The 23,900-nt window shown below is 38.2% G+C and overlaps 3 protein-coding genes and 1 pseudogene across 4 annotated transcripts; all 4 read right to left on the bottom strand.

Moving 5' to 3' along the window:
• Window positions 308-4,377, bottom strand: LOC109224443 (premnaspirodiene oxygenase-like). Its single transcript, XM_019389023.1, has 4 exons — window positions 3,882-4,377; window positions 3,163-3,210; window positions 1,074-3,029; window positions 308-922 (listed from the first exon to the last, which is right to left on the bottom strand). The coding sequence occupies exons 3-4, from the start codon at window positions 2,028-2,030 to the stop codon at window positions 308-310; spliced, it is 1,572 nt and encodes a 523-aa protein (XP_019244568.1). The 5' UTR covers window positions 2,031-3,029; window positions 3,163-3,210; window positions 3,882-4,377.
• LOC109224442 (non-specific lipid-transfer protein-like protein At2g13820) lies at window positions 2,908-4,263 on the bottom strand. Its single transcript, XM_019389022.1, has 3 exons — window positions 3,882-4,263; window positions 3,163-3,210; window positions 2,908-3,029 (listed from the first exon to the last, which is right to left on the bottom strand). Exons 1-3 carry the CDS (start codon window positions 4,261-4,263, stop codon window positions 2,908-2,910), a joined length of 552 nt encoding a protein of 183 aa, XP_019244567.1.
• LOC109223949 lies at window positions 5,936-11,407 on the bottom strand (annotated as a pseudogene). Its single transcript, XR_002067674.1, has 10 exons — window positions 11,167-11,407; window positions 10,377-10,431; window positions 9,331-9,481; window positions 9,014-9,130; window positions 8,687-8,753; window positions 8,352-8,500; window positions 7,461-7,594; window positions 7,282-7,380; window positions 7,088-7,163; window positions 5,936-6,436 (listed from the first exon to the last, which is right to left on the bottom strand). The product of XR_002067674.1 is annotated as a geranylgeranyl transferase type-2 subunit beta 1-like (transcript).
• Window positions 17,582-22,739, bottom strand: LOC109223948 (TPR repeat-containing thioredoxin TDX). The gene is made up of 11 exons (XM_019388455.1): window positions 22,531-22,739; window positions 22,394-22,427; window positions 21,027-21,137; window positions 20,848-20,935; window positions 20,670-20,750; window positions 20,521-20,585; window positions 20,261-20,401; window positions 20,054-20,170; window positions 19,922-19,975; window positions 19,127-19,157; window positions 17,582-18,094 (listed from the first exon to the last, which is right to left on the bottom strand). Exons 1-11 carry the CDS (start codon window positions 22,638-22,640, stop codon window positions 17,766-17,768), a joined length of 1,161 nt encoding a protein of 386 aa, XP_019244000.1. The 5' UTR covers window positions 22,641-22,739; the 3' UTR covers window positions 17,582-17,765.

The raw sequence follows: 23,900 nt of genomic DNA, 5'->3' as shown, positions 1-23,900 counted from the left end.
CATCGTTTTAATTTTTTTTTGTTGCTAATTATTAGTTAACCTTCTTTCAGGTTTTTGCTATTGTTTCTAAGCTACGCAATTAATGATAAATTAGTAGAAAGAGGTTTTCTTAAATTGTTTTTATGTGTAATTTTTGATAAATTTTATTTAAAACAATTACGGGCATTTTAGTAAACTTATCAGTTACAATACAGTACGATACAGAACAAGCAACAAAAATGTTATTTAACAACAACAAACAATACAATTTATTGTTGAAATTTGCATTTTTTTTTCTCTAACAGAGTTCTTATGTCTATATCTATTGTTAAGAGAGACCAAAAGGAGTAGCAATTAAACAAAGATCATCCTTTCTTCCGCTAGCTACCCCAATTGTTTCGGTCATATCTAAATTGTGTGGAGCAATTCCATGAGGAGTCTTCCAGTCGAAGTGATAAAGCAGTTGAGCTAAAGGATGTCCTACATTAACTAAACCAAATAACAGTCCTGGACACATTCTTCTTCCTGCGCCAAATGGAGTAAATTCAAAGTGGTTTCCTCTGAAATCAATAGAATTATTCTCAAATCTCTCAGGTATAAAACTCTCTGGATTATGCCAATATTTAGACTCTCTTCCAATTGCCCATACATTCACCATAACTCTAGTTTTGATAGGTATTATATATTTGTCAATTTTTGTTTCTTCTCTGCATTCCCTGGGGATTAATAGAGGAACAGGAGGGTGCAACCTTAATGTTTCTTTAATCACTAGGTTTAGATACTTCAACTCTTCTAGATCAATATCCTCAAATGTTCTCTTTCCTTTTAGGACTTTTCTAACTTCAAGTTGTGCTTTAGCCATAACACTTGGATTTCTTATCATTTCAGCCATAGCCCAAATAATTGTTGTAGCTGAGGTTTCAGCTCCTGCTAAGAACATGTCCTGCATGTAAAGAAAACTATTAAGATATATACAATTTCTAACGTTTCAATATTGTACTCTAACATAAATGTTAACTTCAATGTTTAAATACTATAAATAATAAAATGAAAAAAGAAACAAAATGAAATATCTCATATGGCATTAGACTTACAAAAATAACACCTTTGATATTCTTATTTGTGATTGGAGTTCCCAATTCGCCACTCTCCATGACTCGAAATAGAACATCGATCAAATCTTCACCTCCAGTCTCACCATTGCCCTTCTTACCGTTAGCTCGACTTTCCTGATGCTCATTAAGGATATTCTCCAAAATTGCATCTACCTTTTTGTGAACCTTCAACATTTTGGACTTCAATCCAGTAATCTTGTGAAGCCACTTTCGGGAAGGGAACATATCAGCCAAGTCAAATCTTGCAGCTAATGATGATATGTCCTTCACCAACATTATCAACTTATCTTGATCATGAATCACTTTTCCGAAAGCTGACCTACAAGTTACAGAACTTGTAAACCAAAACATTTTGTCTGATAAGTTGATCAATGAGTCATCAGGCATGGAGTTAACGGATGAAATGAGACTTGACATCTCTGCTTGTCGAATTGAATTAAATGACTTGACCATCTTTGCGCTAAGAAGTTCCACGATGCACAATTTGCGCATATTTCTCCAGTGATCACCATATGGACAAGTTATAATGTCTGTGTAGTTGTAGAAAATAATATCTCCGGCCATATTTTCAGGCCTAGTAGCAAAGCGAAGGTCTTGAGTTTTCATAATTTCTTTTGCCATCTCAGGTGAAGATACAACAATGATCGATATTTCTCCAAGACGTAAGTGAAAGATTGGCCCATATCTTCGCGATAGACTTCTGAGAGTATGATGTACTGGAAGGGGGCCATTCATTAATAGGTGCAAGTTCCCAATCAAAGGTAGACTCCATGGCCCTGGAGGCAATATTTTGTTAAAGGTTTTTGATGCCTTCCATATCTGAACTAAACGAAAGATGAAGGATACGAATATCAAGACTGAAATGAAGATGAAAGATAAGTGTTTTGCCTCCATTTCAGATAGGAAAGGATCATATATTATATTATGGAGATACATGCTTCATGTTTATATAACTAGGGAATGTTTGATGAGGAAAGCTAGTATACCTTTTCTCTTTCTTTTTTTTTTTTGGGAAACCTCCAATATTATGTTGAACTGATAAGAAAATAGGCACTCATTAATTTCCACAGAACCTGGTCAATCTTATGCTAGGGGTTCTATTGGTGACAAAATTGATGTAAGCGAGCCACGTGAAAGGTGGCAAGAGAGGGACTGACTGTTATGATTTATAGACATTGTCAACTGTCAAGATTGGTTTGCCAGGAATTTTATGCCATCATAGTCATCAACTTTGTTACTTAGTAGTACTAAGTTTTGTTTTTAATTGGTCTTGTTCTATTTTTAGCAGGTTGGAGGGGCTGTAGATTGATATTCAATAGTACTATGTTTTGATTTTAGTTGGTCTTGTTCCCTTTTGAGCAGGTTGGAGGGGCTGTAGATTGATATTCAGACTACTATGTTTTGATTTTAGTTGGTCTTGTTCTATTTTTAGCAGGTTAGAAGGTCTGTAGATTTGACTGATGAATATAGTAGTTTCAAGAATGGTGTGCAATGAATTTACCGCCGCAATTTTGACTTTTATTTGGTGTTATTTGAGAATCACATTATTCCACTTTCAAGACAAATTTAACGTTAGCTCAAAGAGAATGTTATGCCTAAACTTAAATATAATAGATCTGATTGAATGTACTGTTATCAATCATAACAAAAACAAATCAAAACACAACTACTAAACATCACACAAATCAGTCATTAGAAATTGGAAAAAAGTTTAGGTTATGTAAACTAGATCAGTGTAATGATTTTGAGGCACTGGCTTTCCCAATAAGCAAATTAGCCTTTCAATTCAAGAACAGTGTGTTCTGCTCCATCCTTAAAATGCTGACATTACTAAACTCATAAACGATGCAACAGCAACAAAGCCTCCAAATTTGGAAGTCACAGTAGCTGCATTTGCTGTTGGTGGACTTGCAGTCTTGTTACTTGAAGACGAATCTGAAAATACATTTTCAGACTTATTAGAGGCCGTATAACTTATCTGATTGAAAGTAGCTGATAAGAATCAAGTGCGTGCTGAAGTAATAAACAGTCGGTGTATTTGGTAAAGGAAAGCGTTGAGAATACTTACTGTTAGAGGCTGAAGGAACAGATGGGGCTGAACCAGGTGAAGCAGTGGCTATAATGGAGATAAAACTCATGTTAACTAGTTGCCAGAAAAATTAATGGAAAAAAAATAGTGCAAAACAATGTTACTCATGATCAATGAACTTAGTGTCTACTATGCAATGAATAATTGTTTTAAGGATCAAATATCTCAAAGAAAAAGAATTACTTAAATAAAAATGAGATAGAATAATGACTAGCGGAAAGAGTACTGATACCCTCATATATTACTGGACATCGAATTAACAAGATCAGGCTGCAAAATCTATTTGAATAACAATGCATCATTCATCCATAGTGTTTTACAACATTATTAAAAACCACTCTCTCCATTATGTTCAAATTATATATATATTCTACAAAAGCATTCATCCAGTGCACAAAACATCCCGTATTCATGCAGTGTCTAGGGAAGGGCCGTACCCAAATGAGTGTGATGTAGACGGTCTACCATAATACAAGCATTAGTGGATGTTTCCACGGCTCGAAACCGTGACCTATAGGTACATAAAGACAATTTTATCGTCGCTCCAAGATTTCTTCCACGGCTCGAAAAAAGTCACATGGAGACAACTTTATCGTCGCTCCGAGATTCCGTCAACTATGACAGCATTCACTAAGGAAGAAAGAAGAAGAAAACATGCATCCATACAAAACTTGATTCAGAAAAAAGATGTTACGTACCATTTTTGCAAAGGGAAAGATCAGGTTTAGCACCACAAGCGTTTGCAAAACTCAAAGCTTCATCTTTTGTAACATTAAAACTCTTCATTAAATCAGCATTACCAAATACAGTACAAAGACACTGCGCATCACTCGTAATAATTTCCTTCAATGGCACACAACAAGTTGCTGGTGGATTTTTAGAATGTGATGTCAAAGCAGATTGACATGGCATCAATTTTTGAACACATGGCATATCAAAAATACCACCATTTTCACCATTATCAGCAAATAATGCTCCTAATAGATTTTTATCAAGTTCAATACCATGGGATAAACCCACAAAAACCCATGAAAAAATTACAATAAAAGAGGAAGGAATAATTGATTTGGAATAAGCCATGGGTTCTTTGATGATCTCAAATTCAGAAGGAAAATGCCTAATAATTGTTTTCTGTTATGAATTTGTGATGATGAAAAAGGAAGTGCATATATATAGGGGAAGGAATGTAACTGCTATTTTATTTAGGAACCGTATTTTCAGGCAGTTACAAAATCTTAATCATTCAATTCAAAAGTACTTTATTTGTATAATTACTTGTTAATTTTGAACCTATTCTTCGTTTAACCAAGTGTCTGGAATATTCCTTAATTTTCGTTATTAGTAGTGACCAAGTCATTATATTACTAAACTTATGTACCCAAAATTTAGCTAATTCTCGATTTGGACTAGCTATTTTTTGACTTCAATTTATTGGCTACGAAGGGTTTAGAACTTCCATTGCTCGCCGCATAATAAGGCGCGACCGGAATTTTTTTTTTTTTTTTTTTTTGTTAACTCAAATGAACCAGATTTATTACAATAATTATACCTTATTTTCAAACTAGTTAGAGTCGGCTATATGAATACTCGCTGCTTCATTAAAGCTCAATTCATGTCGGAACGAACCACATTTATTGATTATGGCAAAAGAATCATATAATTTTGGAGGATGGGAGACCCTGCCTTTTCATGCTGTAATCGAGTCTGGCATATTAAAATCTATAAATTTAAACTATTATTTCTTCCTATATTTAATGTGAAAAAATTATTCAAAGCATAAGAGACAAGTAAATAGAAAGTGTCGTTAGGGTTCATAGACGAAGGTGTTAGGCTTCTTATGTTGATTCTAAAGACTGGTAGTTGCCATCTATTCATGTTCATTGGTCATTTGACTTCTCTAGACAAGGTGTCCCACTAGGTGTGGCCGAACTAATTCAGATTCGCGTCGCGTAATGCTTATTAAAGAGGAAGACTTTCTTCCAAAAAAATAAATTCATTCCCAAGCTTAAATACAAAACCTCTGATCCATATTCCCACCACAACCTAGATGGTATGATGTTACCATCATCCGTCACAAAAGATGCAAGGAGCATCGAATCCGTTTCCCCAATGACAATTCCTTTATGGAATCTGTTTCCCCTTTAAGTAGTATCTCAACCCCTTTTTAAGTAACACAAATGCAATATCATGCATTTATTGATTTTGGTCTGTAAACCCAAGTATGGAAACTTTCTTTACTTGAAACACTCACCCAAAAAGGATGTTTCCCTACTACCTTGCAGCATTTGCTGATTTTTATACGCGTCCTTCCTCTCAATGGCAGTAAAAATACATTTAATAATTAAGGTTACATTGTCATTGTTCGAAAATAGCACAAAATATATCAATTTAAAATAGAAAGTAAAGCCTCAAAAAAGCCAAACCTACTTACGAGCAACATAGTAACAATAATCTAATTATGCATAGTTATGGCTTCAAGTTGGTAATGACATTGAAGCATGTTTCACGCGTCTTTCGCTTTTTTCTTCTCCTTATTAGAATGACTTAGCTTGGTCAAAAGGAAGATTAATATGAGGTTCAAATTACACTCTCATGTTGAAGATTCTTATCTCATTGTTGAAACAGAACATGGTTATTGAGGAAAATATCAGATAACCTTTCATACTCGCAAGGTATGATATACCAGGATCCAGAAAAGCACTATAAGCATGAGAAATGCTTACTAAAAGCATATAACAGAAGTTACCAAACAGAAAATAAACATGTAGTCATTGTATTTATTGCCAAAAGCAAACAATAGAGGTGCATGTTCTTTCATCTAACATTATTAAATTTGCACGTAAAAGACTGCCATCACCAAAAGAGTACACGTCAAGAGCTCCCATTAATCTGATGACATATATCTGTACAAGTCAGTACAACTACTACATGGTCGCTACTCCCGGAAAGATTAGATCAGCCATCGTTTTGCACAAGGATGAGGATAATAGATTAATCTACTCAGCTTATGGATATAAACCAGAGCTAGCAATTGTGACGAAAATCTGCAGCATTTATAACACAAACCACTTTTTCAAGAGAAATTGTTGTTGATAATCTCATATCAAGAAACTGTGTGGAAAAGGCAGTTATAAGCTAGAACGGAGCAAAACCAGATATTATCTGCCAAGGATAACTCGGTTTACAACATCAACAGGCAACGCATAAGCAGGATCTATAGGTTTCATTCCTGGATATTCAAGAAGTGAAAGCCCTGCATTACAGAAAAACCAAAGAATAAGTAGCACAATTGGGTCAGCAAAAGTCAATCTAGTCTCATGGACATCCCTAACTTTGCTTCTAGTTTTCATTACTTGACATAGTTTTATCACTTCAATAAACAGCATATTAGAAAGGCCAAGAGTTGAGCAAGGCCACTGGTGTAGGAATGTCTCTACAGTATGAAAAAGTTGTTCAAGGACAAAATTGGGAATGCAACAACTTACACCGGTGGACACAACACAGTTCAGATGATAGATCCTCCCAACAGTCCTGTGTGCCACTAGTTTTTTTTAAACATAAATCTGGACCTTCTAGAATCACCTTTGATGCAAAGGACGCATTGCAATCTCTTTCACAGAAAACACAACTTAAAACTAGATATCAGATACCAAACCTCTACCAGCTGGTTATGATTTATGAACATCCTTATTAGCTTGGATCTCATCTAGGTTTAGCATGCAGATGTAATCAGTAAAAAAGATCTATGACTCTATGTTATTGTGGATCAGCTTCAGGTCTTCTAAACAAAGACTTCTGAGATTACATCCCAAAACATGATGTGAACTTACTATACATTGAACGATGAACCATGGTATCATCAGAGAAAAATACACATTAAACATTTCACAATACGGCCCCTTACCAGCAACTCCAAAGTACGTATGGAAGACATCAACTGCATCATCTGGCCTATCTGAAATTCCACCATTCTCCTTATCCTACATCCGTGAAAGGAATAAAACTCATGCTTAACAAAAATGTCGGACAACTAAAACAAAAAATATAGTATCTAATCCCAAGCTTCAGTGGAAGGGAGTTGTTATATTGAGATGTAACCTGACAGTCCAGAATAAACTTTACAAGCTTCCCCTTGTCAATCCAATGGACCCTATCAATCATAATTAAGCTGGAAAGAACCCACCAAGAGTAGCAGACCTGAGAGGAAACAACATGAATAATAATATAATTCAAAAGTGATTTGTCAATTGAAATTTCAACGAGCAAGAGTGACAAACATCAGGAAGCTTCTCTGGGCGCCCATTTAGACCCCCAGATTTGACTTGTCTTTCACATAGCCACCAACCAAGGAGGTCCTAATCAACATGATGTAGAGACCCTGTAATTGCGAGAGCTGCCACGCAACAGAAAACTGCAATGGTAACATAGTCAAAATTGCGTTACAGTAATGCAGCAATAGGCAACTCAAAATGTTAAGAAGACTGCTGGAAATATGGAACTAAGTGGAATATAGAGGTTGAAAACCAATGAAGAGATGCTGCTTTTCGCTAATAGATATGCCATTACTGTCATAGCAAAGGAACATATTAATTCTGCAAAACCTGTTCCTTTCATGTGAGAGAAAGAAGAAATCAAAGAAAGGAAGGATTTTTCTCAGATTATGTCCATTAGCTGTTCATCAAACTAGGCCCCACAAACTGATCCATCCCCTCGTGACTATGTCAAAGCTGCTGACAACTTGGAGTACTACTCAACATCAGTACGGCATTATCTTTTAACTTATCATTTATCTTTTTGGTTCTTGCCAGGTAATCCCGGTTGCTGATGAGGGTGCTTCTTGTATTGGTTGGTGATAAAATGATGTCCAGATCATGAACTCAGGTTAAATTGATAGTCGGGCACTGATATTTTTTCTGATAGCACAGAAATCTTCGAGGACCAGTGGATAATAGGAAGTCCGGCTTTGATATCTTAGGAATTAATTAGAACAAACAGGGAATGGATCCCTTTAGTAGCAGTAAATTCAAATAAAAAGTCTGTTGCGGATGTTTTCCAACTCCGAAATCAATAGAGTTAGACTTTACAGTAGAATAGACGATCTCACTAGCTTTTCAGTTTAGAAGCCAATGTAAGTATGATATATTGCATGATTTCTACATGTGACATACTTTGCCCAGCATGAGATTCTGCTCCTGGTGTGCATCCAAATCCACCATCCACATTCTTGCAACTTAAAATATATTTCACTGCTTTTCCAACATCAACCTTATCTAACTGATGCATCAATGCGAGTGAAAGGATCGCAATGTAAGAGAACCTACACAAAGTATATTCAGGTCATTATATTTTCATTTCTCAAAAGAAGGATCATACATTCCCAAAAAAAAAAACACAAGTATCTAAAGAAATATGGCTTAAACCTTGGCCTTATAAGTAACTTTAAAAACTAGAAATCAAATAACGGATCCTAAATTTAAAACAGCAAAGAAAGTGAAGCTGCTACCGTGCATCGACTTCACCCCATATGTCACCAGAAAAGGATCCATCTTCATTTTGCAGGGCTGCAATATCTGGCTGAAAAGTTAAGCTCACCACAGCGACACCCAAATTTCTTAATAGTACACACTGCCAATGTCGAGAATGCCACCTTTTGTGATGAGTACTCTTTATGCTAGTTTGACCATGTTTTTTGTTTTGTGATGTTAAAATGGGAAAATGAGTAAATGCTAGCATTGCAGCAGAGTTCATAGATGTTATACATAGATCGAAAAGAAATGTACATGGAACCTCCAAATCAGTCGTAAATGTCAGAACACATGAAGTAGGATACAACTCGACACCTTATCAATGTCAAGAACATGTATTTTATCAAATAACGCCAAGACTTAAATAGCACTAAGTGTATAGAGTACGTGCGGATCATGTCCAATATTACCACCAAATCCACCTGCATATTATACAAATATAGAAGTGAACCTATACATACAGATCAAGTAGATCAGAACATGAAGTAACTCCCTCTCAAGGGAAAAGAAAAGACAAAAACAACATCCATTAAAAAAAGCAGTAGGCATAGTATAGCTGCAACATTGAAACACTGACAAAAATTCAATGCGAGAAAGAAAGAAAGAAGTGCAAGATACAAACCAGATTCGTGTTGGCACTGCATGACCCATGAAATAACTTCATCTTGCTCCACAGCAGCAAGCTTGCCCATGATATCCAGAGTTGTCAATCCCCAGTATGCCCCATTTAATCTTAGATGCTCCATCACCACAGATTCAAAATCATCTTTCCTCTGAAGGTATATAGGCACGTGTTAGAGAAAGCAAATGATAGAGTGACAAAAAAAGTGCTTTGGTGGGTTGGAAAAGAAAGGAACTCCAATCAGGTACTTAAATTCCATAAAGGATATGTACGAAGGAGTCATCTCACAGGCGTGAAAATAGTGGGAGGAGATATAAGGAGCATTTGCACAAAGTGAGATTCTTCCGTCTGATCAAAGATGAAACCAAAACAGTAGAAGTGCAATTCCAAATAATCTCATTCAAATAATTATAAATCATTGCATATCCCACATTTTCAGGTATCGAGGATGTCACTAACAGTAAGGAATAAATCTCAAGGATCAATCCCGCAGTCAATCATATCTGAAAGACTACAAAACCATCCCATCTACCAGAGCAAAACGAAAATTCCAGAGCCATTCCTTATGTTCAAACAACACCATGTATCACTTCTTTAAGGCTGGCTATGATACCCTTCCAAATATGAAAACCATAATTATGGAAGTTCAAAAAATACTTGTCTGAAGTACTCTAAACTGAATGATATTAGGATGCTCAAGAAGGATATATCGCACTTTAGCAAGTAGAGCAGAATTGGTATCATGAGAAGTACTAATGCCTGTGCCCCATTCTGTTTCTCCTTCACAACTCTGTTCCAACCATCCGGTGTGCTTTCCTGGCTTCAAGAGTATCTCCCTACAAGATACTATTCAACTTGTTGAAAGTATCAAACACATTTTAGGAGCCTAGTTATTTGCTTTGAGTACACAGGTATCTGAGTGACAGGTTGGATTAGGGTGGCGCAAGCTCAGATTTCTAGATATCAAACCAGCGAGTCTATTGGACGAAAAGTAACATTGGACGAAAGGCAGAGGAAAATCAGTAGATATGAAACAAGATGAGTACCTTCTCAACTGCTAAAATGTACTTTACATGTTTTTCTACCATCAGCTCCCCCATCCTGCAGTAATCATGGCTCAGAATTCAGATAATCAAAATAGGCCAAAGTGGAGGATAAAAAATGTGATTCTATTAATACAAGGTCCTGCTTTTGTTTTATATCCTATTTTCAAACTTGTAACACAGCCCTGCAAGAGGGCCATAGCCAGGATCAATTAAAACTAGCCTGCTCAGCGAGAAATAGCGTGAATCAATATGTTTAAGCTGTTTAATGAAACAATTTATTTCATCTTTAAGCAACAGAACAAAAATTTTTGTGACGACAGTGTCCATCGATCCATTAGATACCTAGTTTCTCAATTTATCACACGTTTAAGCTGAAAAGAGTTCACTAACATTTCTCGTTTTTGTGTTCGGTCTTTCTTTTTCACTAATAAACTACTGGAGCTTGTGAATTAGTGAAAGGAAGTTATTAATTTTCTGAGTCAATGTCAGTTGCATGAGCTAATTGTAGTTTCAGAAATTTCAATATACAGTTCAACGAATTCATGGCTGAGGGGAATCCATGCAAACAATTATATTCCAAGCACATCCAACAACCAAAAAAAAAAATGCACGCTTCTTAAAAACAATAGCCAAAGAAGAACAGGGGAAAACAGAGCCGAAACCATACACACACACACACACTGCATCAAAAATGTTGAAAAGGGTAGGAGAGAATAGATAATACACAATCCCTTGCTATATAAAGTGCTAATAACTCAAAACAATAAATAACATCAACAATATTGGTTACCCAAAATCAGAAATTTCTTGGGAAGTGCGATTCAATGTTAAGGCTTTTTCCTCTGACAAAATGCGCACGAATCATGGGAAGGAATTTGATGATAAATTCAGTCAAAATCAGCGGACATTGGATCTTTTCTGATCGGGGAAAGGGCCCTTCTATATGATGTGTACGGTTCAGTGTATGAGATAAGTCGCATAGTTTTATATGCGATGTCTTTGCGATGTCTTTGTTTTCGTTAAATCTCAAAATTCAATAGTTGGTAGTAATGATAATGTTTACATGTATAGATGTATTAAATATCATATTTTGACAATCTTATAATTCAATGTGAACGGCACTGGCACATGGGTTAGTACATCGTAAGGGTCGGGGGAGCCCCGATAAATAGAGCTTTTCGTGCGTACTTCGAAAGGGAGTCGGGTTAAAATTCCTGAACTGGGACGTGGTGGTTGATGGCAATAGGAAGTCCGGAGATGTCGGCGGGGGCCACGGGAAGAGTTATCTTTTCTGTTTGACAGCTTGCCCACCCTAGAAACGACTTAGTCGGAGGTAGGGTCCAGCGGCTGGAAGAGCACCACACGTCGCGTGGTGTCCGGTGAGCTCCCGGCGGCCCTTTGACGAACGCAAAACACAACACAAAAATTATTGCTAACTAATCAAAGATAGTATAGTTTCGTCTCCACATGGATTGGATTTAAACAATACTCTAGTTATTCCTAGTTTAACTGCTATTCAGGAGGATCAAAACTTGATTTGGGATGACTATGAACTACGATTAACTACTAAAGTAAAGCAATTGATGATTGAATGCAACAAACTAGAGATTAGCAAGGTCGGTTTCTTATAATGTGAGAAATAAGGGTCTTGACAGGATAGGTGCAAAATAGCTATTTGGGATCCAACTCTAGTTTAATTCACTCTAATGTTCTAATGATTCTCAAAAATTCACTCGATGATTAGTTCAAATGTGTAGTCAAGACTCCTCTCTCGATTAAATCTTAACTCTATGAGGTGAACTAAAATAAGTACTGTGAAAATATGCAAGCATGCGTTAATGGATTATTCTTCAGGAAAACGTCTCTCGAATATTCTCCTAACTTGATTTAGTCAACAATTCAACAAGCTCTTTCGATTAGTTAGGAGAATCACTGAATTAAATCAAACAAAATAATGCAAAGATAATCACCAACGTATTCCTCTTTTAATTAAATAAATCGGTGAATAAAGGTTCAACAATTCAAAGCTCCATAAACAAATTCAAGCAAAGAACTAGAGTTAAAATCCACAATATTTATCAAAACACCATATCCGTCAAACCCTAAAGGAAACTACTCCATAATCATGGAGAAAGTCATCACAAATATAATTAAAGAGTAAGAAAACATCAATATAACGTTACAATCCAAACTCCCATATTGAATTATTGGAGAAATGATGAAATCTTATGTCTTGTAGCTCCAATACTCTCCCCAATGCTTCCAAGGTCAAAAGTCCCTTCAAAAATATCTTTTTGGTGTGTTTATACCATTTAGGAGTAGGCCCAGGCGAAACTACTCTTTCCAAGCCGAACGGGAAAATACTCTGAGGAATTTGTACAGGCGCGCCGCGCCATGCGGGGCATTAGTGGGAAAATTCATAGAGCGAGTTTCTGACAAGCAGCAGAATTTTTCACTGTCACGCCCCCATGCTCCGGCCCATGCGGCCCGTCAGTGTGTTTTTTACAGAGCATTTTGTTTTCTTCAATTTTTGACATCCAGACTTGGCTCCCGATCCCCGAACGCGATACCGGTTTAATTCTTTGGGCTTTTACTCAAACTTAAAGCTCAACATTGTTCGATTTAGTCCCAAGTTATCTTTTTAACTCGGAATCACTTCCTGCAAGGCATTAACACACAATAAGTGCAATTCACTATCATTTAAGCTCAAACACAAGTAAAATGCAGTAATTAGAGTGCAAACTATGACAAAAATACGGAATTCTAGCCTACCATCACCCTTGAAAATCCGGAGGACCGAGTGTCATCCACGCCCGGTCGCACTCATAACCGCATCAAGTCTCCAAGGTGAACAACCTCTGCTCGATGGAACAATGTAGGCAAGAGAAGTCGGTAAAATGGATTCGTAACTTCGGGAAAAAGATTGGCTCTGAGGGGGGTCCCAATCCCGAACCCGTTGGTTGTCGGTGGACTGCTCGAGATGCTCCCGCGGCGAGAGCCGGTCACTGCGTGCCGTCCGGTGGATGGACTAGGAACGGTTCCTTCGGGGGCCTGCCCTGGGCGTCGAACTGTCAACTCAAAACTGGTACGGACAGGGAAAATTCGACTGTTTAATTAAAACAAAGCATTGCGATGGTCCCTGCGGATGTTACGCAATATGATTTTTGCCCAGTGCTCTGAATGTCAAAGTGAAGAAATTCAGCCAAGCGCGGGTAAACGGCGGGAGTAACTTTTACTCGCTTAAGGTAGCCAAATGCCTCGCCATCTAATTAGTGATGCGCATGAATGGATTAATGAGATTCTCATGGTCCTTGTCTGCTATCCAGCGAAACCACAGCCAAGGGAACGGGCTTGGCAGAATCAGAGGGGAAAGAAGACCCTATTGAGCTTGACTATAGTCCGACTTTGTGAAATGACTTGAGAGGTGTAGTATAAGTGGGAGCCGAAAGGCGAAAGTAAAATACCACTATTTTTAACGTTATTTTACTTATTCCGTGAATAGGAAGCGATACACTGCCCCTCTTTTTCGACCCAAGGCTTGCTTGCAGGCCAATCCGAACGAAAGACATTGTTAGGTGGGTAGTTTGGCTGGGGCGGCACATCTGTTAAAAAGATAGCTTTTGTGATGACCCAAAAGGTCATCACTTGCTCTTAAATTAAATCCTGTATTTTTGAGGCCTTGAAAACCTCATTTAGAGTCACCTCGATCTGCGTACACAGTCCGGGCGCGTAGCCGGAAAGCTTAAATATGAAAATCTGTGAAAATGATAAAAATTTGGCTAATAAATGAATTAATTTGACTTCGGTCAACGTTTTGGGTAAACGGACCCGACCCGTGATTTGACGGTCTCGGAGGGTCCGTAGGAAAATACGGGACTTGTGCGTATGCCCGGAATCGAATTCCGAGGTCCCAAGCCCGAGAAATGAATTTTTAAAGGAAATTGTTTTCTGAAATTGTTTAAGGAAATTTGAAATGAAATTTGTTTAGAACATGGTGGTATCGGGCCCGTATTTTGGTTCCGGCGTCTGGTACAGGTCTTATATATGATTTAAGTCATTTCTGTAAAATTTGGTGAAAAACGGATGTCGTTTGACATGATTCGGACCTAAATTGCTAAAGTTGATGTTTTATGAAGTTTGAGAAAAATCCATTGATTTTGAGGTTTAATTCGTGGTTATTGAGGTTATTTTAGCGATTTGATCGCACGGATAAGTTCGTATGATGTTGTTGAGTTAGTACGTGTGTTTGGTTAGGAGCCCTGAGGGCTCGGGTGTGTTTCGGGAAGTTTTGGACTTAAGAAAAATTGCAGAAACAGCTGATCTGGTATACTGATGCTTTCTTCTTCGCGTTCATGGGAGAACCCACGCGAACGCGATGCATTAATTTTTATTGAAGGAAAATCCTTCTACGCGAACGCGTAACTCAGGTCGCGAACACGAGGCAGTGGGGGGGGGGGGGGGGGGGGGTTATCCCTTCGCGAACGCGGTCCTGGCCACGCAAACGCGAAGGCCAAGTGGGCCTGGGCAGGGGGTGGGACAATTACCCTACGCGAACGCGACATCTTGAACGCGAACGCGAGGCTCGAGGAGTTTCTACTCCGCGAACGCGAGCCGTTGTCCGCGTACGCGAAGGCTTATCCAGCCTAACCCATCGCGAACGCGAAGGGTGTGTCGTGAACGCGAAGAACGTTTTTGCCCAGTGATTTTTAAAAGACCAAAACAAAACACTTACGGGATTTTTATAAAATTTCACAAACCTCTTCTTCTCCAAAGCTCTTAGGCGATTTTTAAAGCATTTCCTCACCCTAATCTCTTGGGTAAGTAATTTTTAACTTGTTATCTTCCATTTTTATCAACACCCACTAGATTTCTAGGCCTAAAACATGTGATTAAGGGTAGAAAATTAGGGATTTGGGTAGAATTATGGCTTTTTGAATAATTGCGATTTAGACCTCGTTTTGGGATCAAATTCTGGAACTAATTATATATTTTGGCTCGTGGGTGAATGGGGGATCGAATTTAGGTTCGAACTTCGTGTTTTGACCAAGCGGGCCCGGGGTCGATTTTTGGGTTTTTGGGAAGAATGATTAAAAAGTTATAATTGAGCATTGAAATTGGATTGTTTAGCATTTATTGATGTTATCAAGTCGATTATGTATAGATACGAATGTGTTGGAGCCAAATTCGAAAGGAAAGGCGGTATTTGAGGATTGAGTTGGCCGTGGAAGTTTGAGGTAAGTGTCCGGTCTAACCTTAGCTTGAGGGATTAGGAGTTGTGTCCTATTTGCTAATTGCTTCTTGTTGAGTACGACGTATAGGCATGGTGACGAGTATCTATACGTTGGTGTCGAGCATGACCGTGAGTCTTATATTGTGATTTCCATGATATCGTTGTGTAATTCATGCCTTGGTGAAAATTTCTATTTATTGTGTAAAGTTGTGAAAAGAATGGTGACCTATGAACATTGAGGAGCGTTGGCTCCAGTTGTATAACGAATTGTGGTAGTATAAGTGATAATTGAACCTCTAGAGCAGTGGCTCGAGTTGTGAAGGGAATTGTGAAGTAAAAGTGAGAAAGAGAAGAGATCATTATGTTGCCCCCTTGCCGGGCTGTTGTTGAGTTGTGGGTCACTTGCATTGTGTTCTTGATTGATATTACGGATACTTAGGTTGATGATTCTTTGTGTTAGGTAAGGATTATGGTTATAGCTGAGAAAGTTAGACGTTGGAACAAGTCGGGGTGTGGCCGAGGTAGTTAGGTGTTGTAACAATTCTAGTTATAGCTGAGGTAGTTAGGTGTTGTAACAAGTTTAGTCATAGCCGAGGTAGTTAGATGTTGGAACAAGTATGGATATAGCTGAGTAGGAGTTGAGTTAGGATTGGTTATAGCTGATTCTCCCTTGCCGGGATGTTTGTCTTGATATTGTTGTTCCCTTATCGGGGAGTTATTATGTTGCTTTCGTTCCCTTGCCGGGATCCTTGTGATTTTGTGCTGGCTTGTAAATGGGAGCGGGTGGTACGCCTACCACGAGATATAATGAAATGGGATAGGGTGGTACGCCTACCACGAGATATAATGAAATGGGATTGGGTGGTACGCCTACCACGAGATATAATGAGATGGGAGCGGGTGGTATGCCTACCACGAGATATGATGAAATGGGATCGGGTGGTACGCCTACCACGAGATATTGTGAAATGGGATCGGGTGGTACGCCTACCACGAGATATAATGAAATAGGAGTGGGTGGTACGCCTACCACGAGATATAATGAAATGGGATCGGGTTGCACGCCTGCAACGAGATGTGGACCGAGAGTGAAATCTGCCTTTGTTTTTCCTTATTCTTGTTAGAAGTTAAATTTTGTTTTCTTGATAATTCTCTTGAGATTCTGTTTTATCTGTTATTCCCCGAAGCATGTTTCCCCTTCCTAGTTTTAGTTGTTTGTTCTAGTTTATTTTTCCGCTGTATATATATATATATATATATAACTGCACAGGTTTATTTTTTATCTGGACCTAGCCTCGTCACTACCTCGCCGGGGTTAGGCCAGGCACTTACCAGCACATGGGGCGGTTGTGCTGATACTACACTTTGCACTCTTTTGTGCAGACCCCAGTGTTGTAGACTTTGGACCGCAGTGGGATTTGCTTATTCTTGCTCATCAGGCGACCCGAGGTAGTCCTACAGGCGTCCGTAGGCCTTGGCGTCTCCTTCCATCTACTATCCCTGTTTCTTTCATGTATTTCCAGAGACAGTATTGTATTTATTTCTTTCAGACCTTTATTTGTAGTATTCTTAGACCGTCTGTGATACTGTGACACCAGTTCTGGGTAGTGGATGTTCAAACAATTGTATTAGATATTCGTGTTCAGATAGCTCATGGCTTCTTTCTTCCGTTTATGTTAAAGTCTGCTGTTTAAATGCTATTATTGTTATTAAAATTACTAATGAATATAAAATGAGTAAAAAGGGTAAATTGTGGAATTAATTGGCTTGCCTAGCTCGTACTAGTAGGCGCCATCACGACCCTCGAGGGTGGGAATCCGGGTCGTGACAGCTTTCTTTGTCACTTGCACTTACGTAGTTACGTTTGTTAGAAGTTTGTACAATCCGTTTGTAACTTGCTATCCTTATACTAATGCTCTTACTGCTAAACAGAGATTATATGTGATTTTGATTCAGAACTATAACCATATAGACATGAAAAATATAGAGCTTTTGAAAATTTCACGAACCAAGAAACTACGGAAGTTCTTCACTGAAAGAAACTTAAGGAACTGTGCCTTTATTTCAACAAACAAAGACATTTTTATCGCCAAATCACAAACTATTACTACAGGATTCTGAAACAGAGAAAGTAATGCACAAATTCAATCCATATGAAGTTAGCCTGCATATTGAACGATCTTTTTCTCCAGCAAATTCTTGTCAGCACCTACTACTCTGTCAACCTCCTTGCCATTTTTTATGAAAAAGAAAGCTGGAACACTACTGACGTTCCATCTTGAAGCCGCATCTCTTGCCTCATCTATATCAGCCTTTAGAAATGCAGCTTTTGGATATTTCTCAGCCAAGCTTGTGAAAACTGGAGAAATGAAACGACAAGGCCCACACCATGTTGCGGTAAAGTAAAGGATAGCTAGGCGTGATGCTCTTGAAGCAGCATTTAACTTTGTCTCCAGTTCGCTCACAGAATGGATACCAATAATTTTTCCTGTATATAACAAACAAGTAAACGATTGCATAAATACGTATGCTATTCTAAACCTCCCAAATGAAAATTGCAGTACTTAGCAGCAAGAAACACACTTTTATTCATCACCTAACAAGTGATTGTTAATGGAAACCCAAATGACGAATAACACATGAAAAATGAGAGTGAAACAAATTCTCTAAAAGAGATTAGCATTACAATGTTCGGGAAAGCAAATTTTGAAAGGCAGAGAGATGCTAAAAGACTTAACTTCATCAGCCAACAAGCAATTTAAGTTACAAATATTACATGCCCTTTAGCTTCAACATATAACCAACTGCTCAACAGCTTCTCCAAAACATCATCTAGCTGCTACCAGCAGCCTTCTTTATAATTTTCCTTCTCCCTTGAACCAACTATTCATAACCCAAAACCCAACCCCCCCTCCCCCGGCTTCCCAGCAGTCAGCAGAGCTCCCCACCACCACCACCACCACCACCACCCCCCTCCCCCCACCCCCAAAAAAAAATGATGATGAGAATTGCCAACCTCTTGGCTGGGCATGGAATGCTCTTAACACTCGAGCATCTCCTTGGGATGATCTAATATCAGCACAATTCCCGAAAGGTACCTAAGAAAGCCTAGAGAACCAGGGGCACATCTCACCATGCAATTGTGTGCATATAGAACAAATATCTACATGATATCTGCACATCATCCATAATTCCATATCCGCGTTTACCAATTTCCAACATACCTAAAGGTGGTCATTTACCAGTTTACATTGTAAAATCTGATAGTTCTTACAAATTACAGCTGATTATAGATGGAAGCTGACTAGCTCAATCAAGAAGGCTTAAATATGGTGATAGGTATTTTTCATTGGTTGGTGATCGTGCATACCAGTCTTGATGTTCTTATCACTTCATTCTAAACCGTGTTTAATATATATGAAAACTCGGTCACAACAGACAAAAAAGAAATACTTTAGATAAACTAAATTGCAACCATCAACTATCAAATGAGTAGTCAGCTCGAATGACGAAATCTTACCACCATTTAAATCAGAAGCAGAGTAAGGATCCTGCATAGTTTTATTGTTTGGAAGAAAGAGTAACTCATTAGAAGAAGAAATTGAAACTATAAACAAAGGAAATAAAGGGGCTGCAGAAGGGAAACAGTAAAAAATCAGAAAATACCAGGCCTACTCAACAATCCAGATATAGGTCCTAGTCATTTTTTGCCACTTGACTTGCACCATGGATAAAAATGCCATTAAAATCAACCAAATCTCTTGAAAAAACAGCGAGAGAAATATAGAAATCTCATTGTAACGGTGTGTAACAAGGTAAACTAATGTCGTATTTTTGTCAGCAATTTCAGTCCCCCATTCACCAATGCCCTACCCCCAGGAAAAGAGACATAAAGTAAAGGGTCAATTAGGAGTATGGATACAACTGGATGCTAGCTGAGATTAGCTATGAGGAGATAACAAAGCTGCCCAAGACAATGAGAAAGCTTAACGTTGATAATCATAGAAAGAAGTTAGCAGTGCTTTTTAATTGTCACGGCTACCCTTTAGAGTGGGGGCTAAGCAGGACAGATGGAGCTCAAAAATGAGTTATTGTCACCAACCAATCGAAGGATGTATATATAACAAGGATATCAGCTTCAGGTGCAAACTAGATTGAGGAGTATTAACAGATGCGAAGACTGAAGCCCTCGGAAGAGCACAAACAGTGAACATAATTCTTACTCCGAAAGTCACCTTATCAAAAGAAAAAAATCAACTTCAAAAATCACATTGCATGACAGGGGGAACACAAAAATAGACCAAAGAAAACTTACAGAAGCTTTATGTTGAGATTGTTGTTCTTTCTTTTCATCCTTTTCATAAGCTGCCTGCAGCGCAATACAATGTCAAGATTAAATAAAAAAGCAGTTTGCTAACCACTCAATACATTCAATACAATTAAAAACCTTTGCTTCTGCTTGACGGCGCTGCCTGTCACGCTCAATTTTCCTCTGCTTCTTCTCTTGTCGCAGACGCTCATATTTTCGGCAGTGCTCTTCAATTTTGCGAGCATTAGGTTCAACCTGCCATATACCAGAGAACTTGTTAGATTTAAAGTTTAAGGGTACGTCGGGGAGAAGTAATGTGCACAAAAAGAAGTTTGAAGATATGACCTTTTTAAGTAGCTCGGCAATCTCCTCATCAAAATCTATCGTCGATGCCACATGAAGGTCACTAGCTGCCTCTTTCCATAAGCCCAACATTGCCCTAGCCATACCCCTTACTTTGTATGCTTTTGCTGAGTCAGAGTTGATCTTTAAATGAAATGATTTAAGTGTCAGTAAGAGTCAAGATGCAATCACAGGCGTATGAATGAACCTAAAATTTCATTTCTAGTTAATGAAACCATGTTCTGAAATATCTTCCGAGAAACCTTTAATGCAGCATCAGCATCACGGATCGCGGCGTTGGGTTTTTTCAGCTTATTGAAGACACTACCTGTGTAGACATATTACTGTTTGTCAAAAGACCACTTGAATGACATGATACAGAGTCCAAAACTTTAAGATGTCAGGAAATAACCTCTTGTTGCGTATAATATTGCAGAATTTGGATTCAACAAAATAGCTTCTGTTAAATGATTTATGGCTTCATTAACCTTGCCTGCCAGGAATATACAGTTCCAGTAAGGTGTAACTTTCCCAAATTAAGATTGTATAAGAAGGATCTATATTACTCATTTAGGTAAAGATTAACGTGCCTTCAGATATTGCATCAAGAGCTTTAGCTTTTGATGCTTGAGCAGCATCTCGATTTTCTTCAGTAACTTCACCTGAATAATCTCCCATCTGCAGTTAGACGACAAAAAAAGAACTCATTAAATACTTACGAGTTAAGACCATGCTGAAGTTGAATCCACCTTAACCCTTCATCACAGACCTTTTGTGGAGGATCATTGTCAGGTTCCACAGTATCAGTGTTATCCAACTCAACATCAGACTCGATAATGTCCTCATCCAATTCATCAGAATGTTCACCTCCACCTTTTTCCTGTGAGGTCATTGCTCGGCATTAATACATGAAAATAAACTACATTTCCCCATTTCACATCGAATGTCATGGTTTCTAAATCATTAATTTGGACCATGCAAAAAGGATGACCACTTTTTCAAAATATCTTACCTATACCAAATATCATAGAGTATAACAGATTCTACTAATCTACTTCTTCAAAATTAAAACTAATCTGTACTCCACATCGTTAAACCAATCATAAAAACTTTTGCACACATTAGACTAAATCTTTGGTATAAAACAGAGAGCTGCAAACAATCAGATGTATTAAACTAGGTTATGTAGTGGGCAAACCCAAGCTAGAGGACTACAATGAGTAACAATAGTCTCCCTTATCAAACATATTAAAGTAATGGGCAAGGATGCTGTTCAAAAACTGTACCATTTTTCACTCATCCCACAAATAACTGTACTCGTCCAGCCATCCAAGGACAAGCATACATTTATATGTACTGATGCACATGAACCAATGTATCTTTTCATGATTCCAGAGGTATCTTTTTCTCTTTTTGATATGGGAAGTCCTACCCCAAAATCCCATCTGCTCGGGGACTAAAAGTGACCCTTTTCCCACTTTGCTCCCATGGCGACTCAAGCTGCCGACCATGTTTGGAGGAGAGTACCTTACCACTAGAGCAACCTCATTTGTCCCTAATTAATCTAAACTGAAAGATGCTGGTAGTTGAACTTGCAATTCTATGGATGAAAAATGGCATTCATGCATCATTGAATTGTGACGTTTACACCAAACGTCAGCTGGAACTGCCTGAATTCGTACATGAAAGAGACACTGCTTAACTAGATCTCCTATAGTGTGACTATTTTAATGGAAACTGATAATCAACACATGGGGGTGCTTTCAAGCGACAAAAATTGAAAGACAAGTAGCTTCAGCCAAGTAGGGCCAGGATAATCCATCAAGCTAGCTTCAGCCTGCTCGACGAAAAAGTTAAGAAAGAACTCTATACCTCCAGCTATAACTAAATAAGGAGATTTAACATTTGAGTAAGCAAGTCTTAAATCCTAGTAAAGTGGGGATTATAAACAGAATGGTTACAGTTATGTTAGTCAATTGAAATTTATTATATGGATGAAATATCAAATAAGTTGACGCAAGCTAATTTTGAAAAAAAGATTATATCTTCTTTAGACTGATACAGTAGTATTTTACACAAAAACAAGGGCGTGAAAATAAAGAATTGCTGAAGCGAGTAAAAGGGCGAATTGCTTACAGATTTAACGGATGGAGGAACTCGAGCACCCAAACTGAAATCAATTCATTCAACAAAAAAGAAAAACACAATTTGTCAACAGTTGGTTCGTTCAAGCAAACCCAAGAATTTAGAAAAACGGGATTAGTGGTTGGTACCTTTCGAGAAAGTTCTTGAAAAAAGAAAGCGAAGGATTTTGTAAAATTGAAGGGTTCGTTTTGCATAGCTCCACGAATTGCTTCAGGTCTTGAATTTTATCATTATCCATGATCGTCTTCGTCCCCCGAGTTCACTCTCTTTCTCTGTCTTATTAGTAGTCCAACATATGTCAACTTCCAGAACTTTGTCCGCAGGATAGCCGCTGGTTTTTCCTCTAATGCACCAAAATAGTCCCTTACGCTTATAGTTACATTTATATTGGTCCTTAATGTATAATTCGGTACATAAATGGTCCTTCAACTTTGCTAAAAGGGTCATTTACGAACGGAAATATAGTGTTCATATTCCCTTCTCCTTTTTTGGTTATAAACTTCTTACTGTGTCTAATCAAGAGTCCATTAGGATATCCGGTTACAACAACAATAATAACAACGATAACAAAAAAAAGACCCAGTATAATCCCACAAGTGAGGTATGGGAAGGTAAATGTACGCACGTCTTACCTCTACCTTCAGGAAGGCAAAGAGGTTGTTTCCGGAAGACCCTCGGCCTAGAAAAAATAAAAGAAGGACAGCAACAAGCACACCAATTAGAAAAGCAAAGCCAAAATATAAAGAAACAAAACTAAAACTGATAATTGCAATCAGAAGACCAGAATGAAAGCGACGACAAGCACACACACAGAAGTCAAAGAATACGAATGTTTATAAATAATGCTAACTCATGTACTAAAGCTACTGTCACATACAAGGACAATGCTAGGCTACCCATCCTAACCCTTTACCTTTATCCTCAACCTCCACACCTTCCTATTTATGGCTTTGTCTTCAGTGAGCTGGAGCAACGCCATTTCTTATCTTATTACCTCTCCTCAATACTTCTTCGGCCTACCTCTACCTCTCCTTGTGCCCTCTAGGACCAACCTCTCACATCTCCTCACTCGTGCATCTGTGCCTCTCCTCTTCACATGCCCGAACCACCTAAATCTCGTCTCCCGCATCTTGTCTTCCACATGGGCCACGTCCACCTTGTCCCGAATAACTTTATTTCTAAATTTATCTAGTCCGGTATGCCCCACACATACATCTCAACATCCGCATCTCATCCACCTTCATCTTTTGGACATGGAAGTTCTTGACTGGCCAACACTCCGCCTCATATAACATAGTCAATCTAACCACCGCTCTATAAAACTTGCATTTAAGTTTAGGTGGCACATTCTTATCACACAAAACACCAGAAGCAAGCCTCCACTTCATCCATCCCGTCATAATACGATGTGTAACATCCTCGTCGATATCTCCATTCCCTTGTATAATTGACCCGAGGTATTTAAAACTCTAAACTTGAGAGTCAAGCTTTCACTTCT

The sequence above is a fragment of the Nicotiana attenuata genome, chromosome 3, assembly GCF_001879085.1.
Source record: "Nicotiana attenuata strain UT chromosome 3, NIATTr2, whole genome shotgun sequence".
In the NCBI taxonomy this organism is placed as follows: domain Eukaryota; kingdom Viridiplantae; phylum Streptophyta; class Magnoliopsida; order Solanales; family Solanaceae; genus Nicotiana; species Nicotiana attenuata.
The sequence above is the reverse complement of the archived record's forward strand: the minus strand, read 5'-3'. Positions and strand labels throughout refer to the sequence as shown.

Excerpts from the sequence above, each read along its gene's own strand:
- LOC109223948 (XM_019388455.1), bottom strand. The coding sequence starts at position 22,640 with ATGGATAATGATAAAATTCAAGACCTGAAGCAATTCGTGGAGCTATGC. Across the intron at positions 20,936-21,026 it reads ACAATGATCCTCCACAAAAG|ATGGGAGATTATTCAGGTGA; the intron begins GTCTGTGATGAA and ends GTCTAACTGCAG. Across the intron at positions 19,158-19,921 it reads AATCTCAACATAAAGCTTCT|GATCCTTACTCTGCTTCTGA; the intron begins GTAAGTTTTCTT and ends AAAACTATGCAG.
- LOC109224442 (XM_019389022.1), bottom strand. The coding sequence starts at position 4,263 with ATGGCTTATTCCAAATCAATTATTCCTTCCTCTTTTATTGTAATTTTT. Across the intron at positions 3,211-3,881 it reads TCTTTCCCTTTGCAAAAATG|CCACTGCTTCACCTGGTTCA; the intron begins GTACGTAACATC and ends TCTCCATTATAG. Across the intron at positions 3,030-3,162 it reads TGTTCCTTCAGCCTCTAACA|ATTCGTCTTCAAGTAACAAG; the intron begins GTAAGTATTCTC and ends ATGTATTTTCAG.
- LOC109224443 (XM_019389023.1), bottom strand. The coding sequence starts at position 2,030 with ATGTATCTCCATAATATAATATATGATCCTTTCCTATCTGAAATGGAG. Across the intron at positions 923-1,073 it reads ATATCAAAGGTGTTATTTTT|GACATGTTCTTAGCAGGAGC; the intron begins GTAAGTCTAATG and ends CTTTACATGCAG.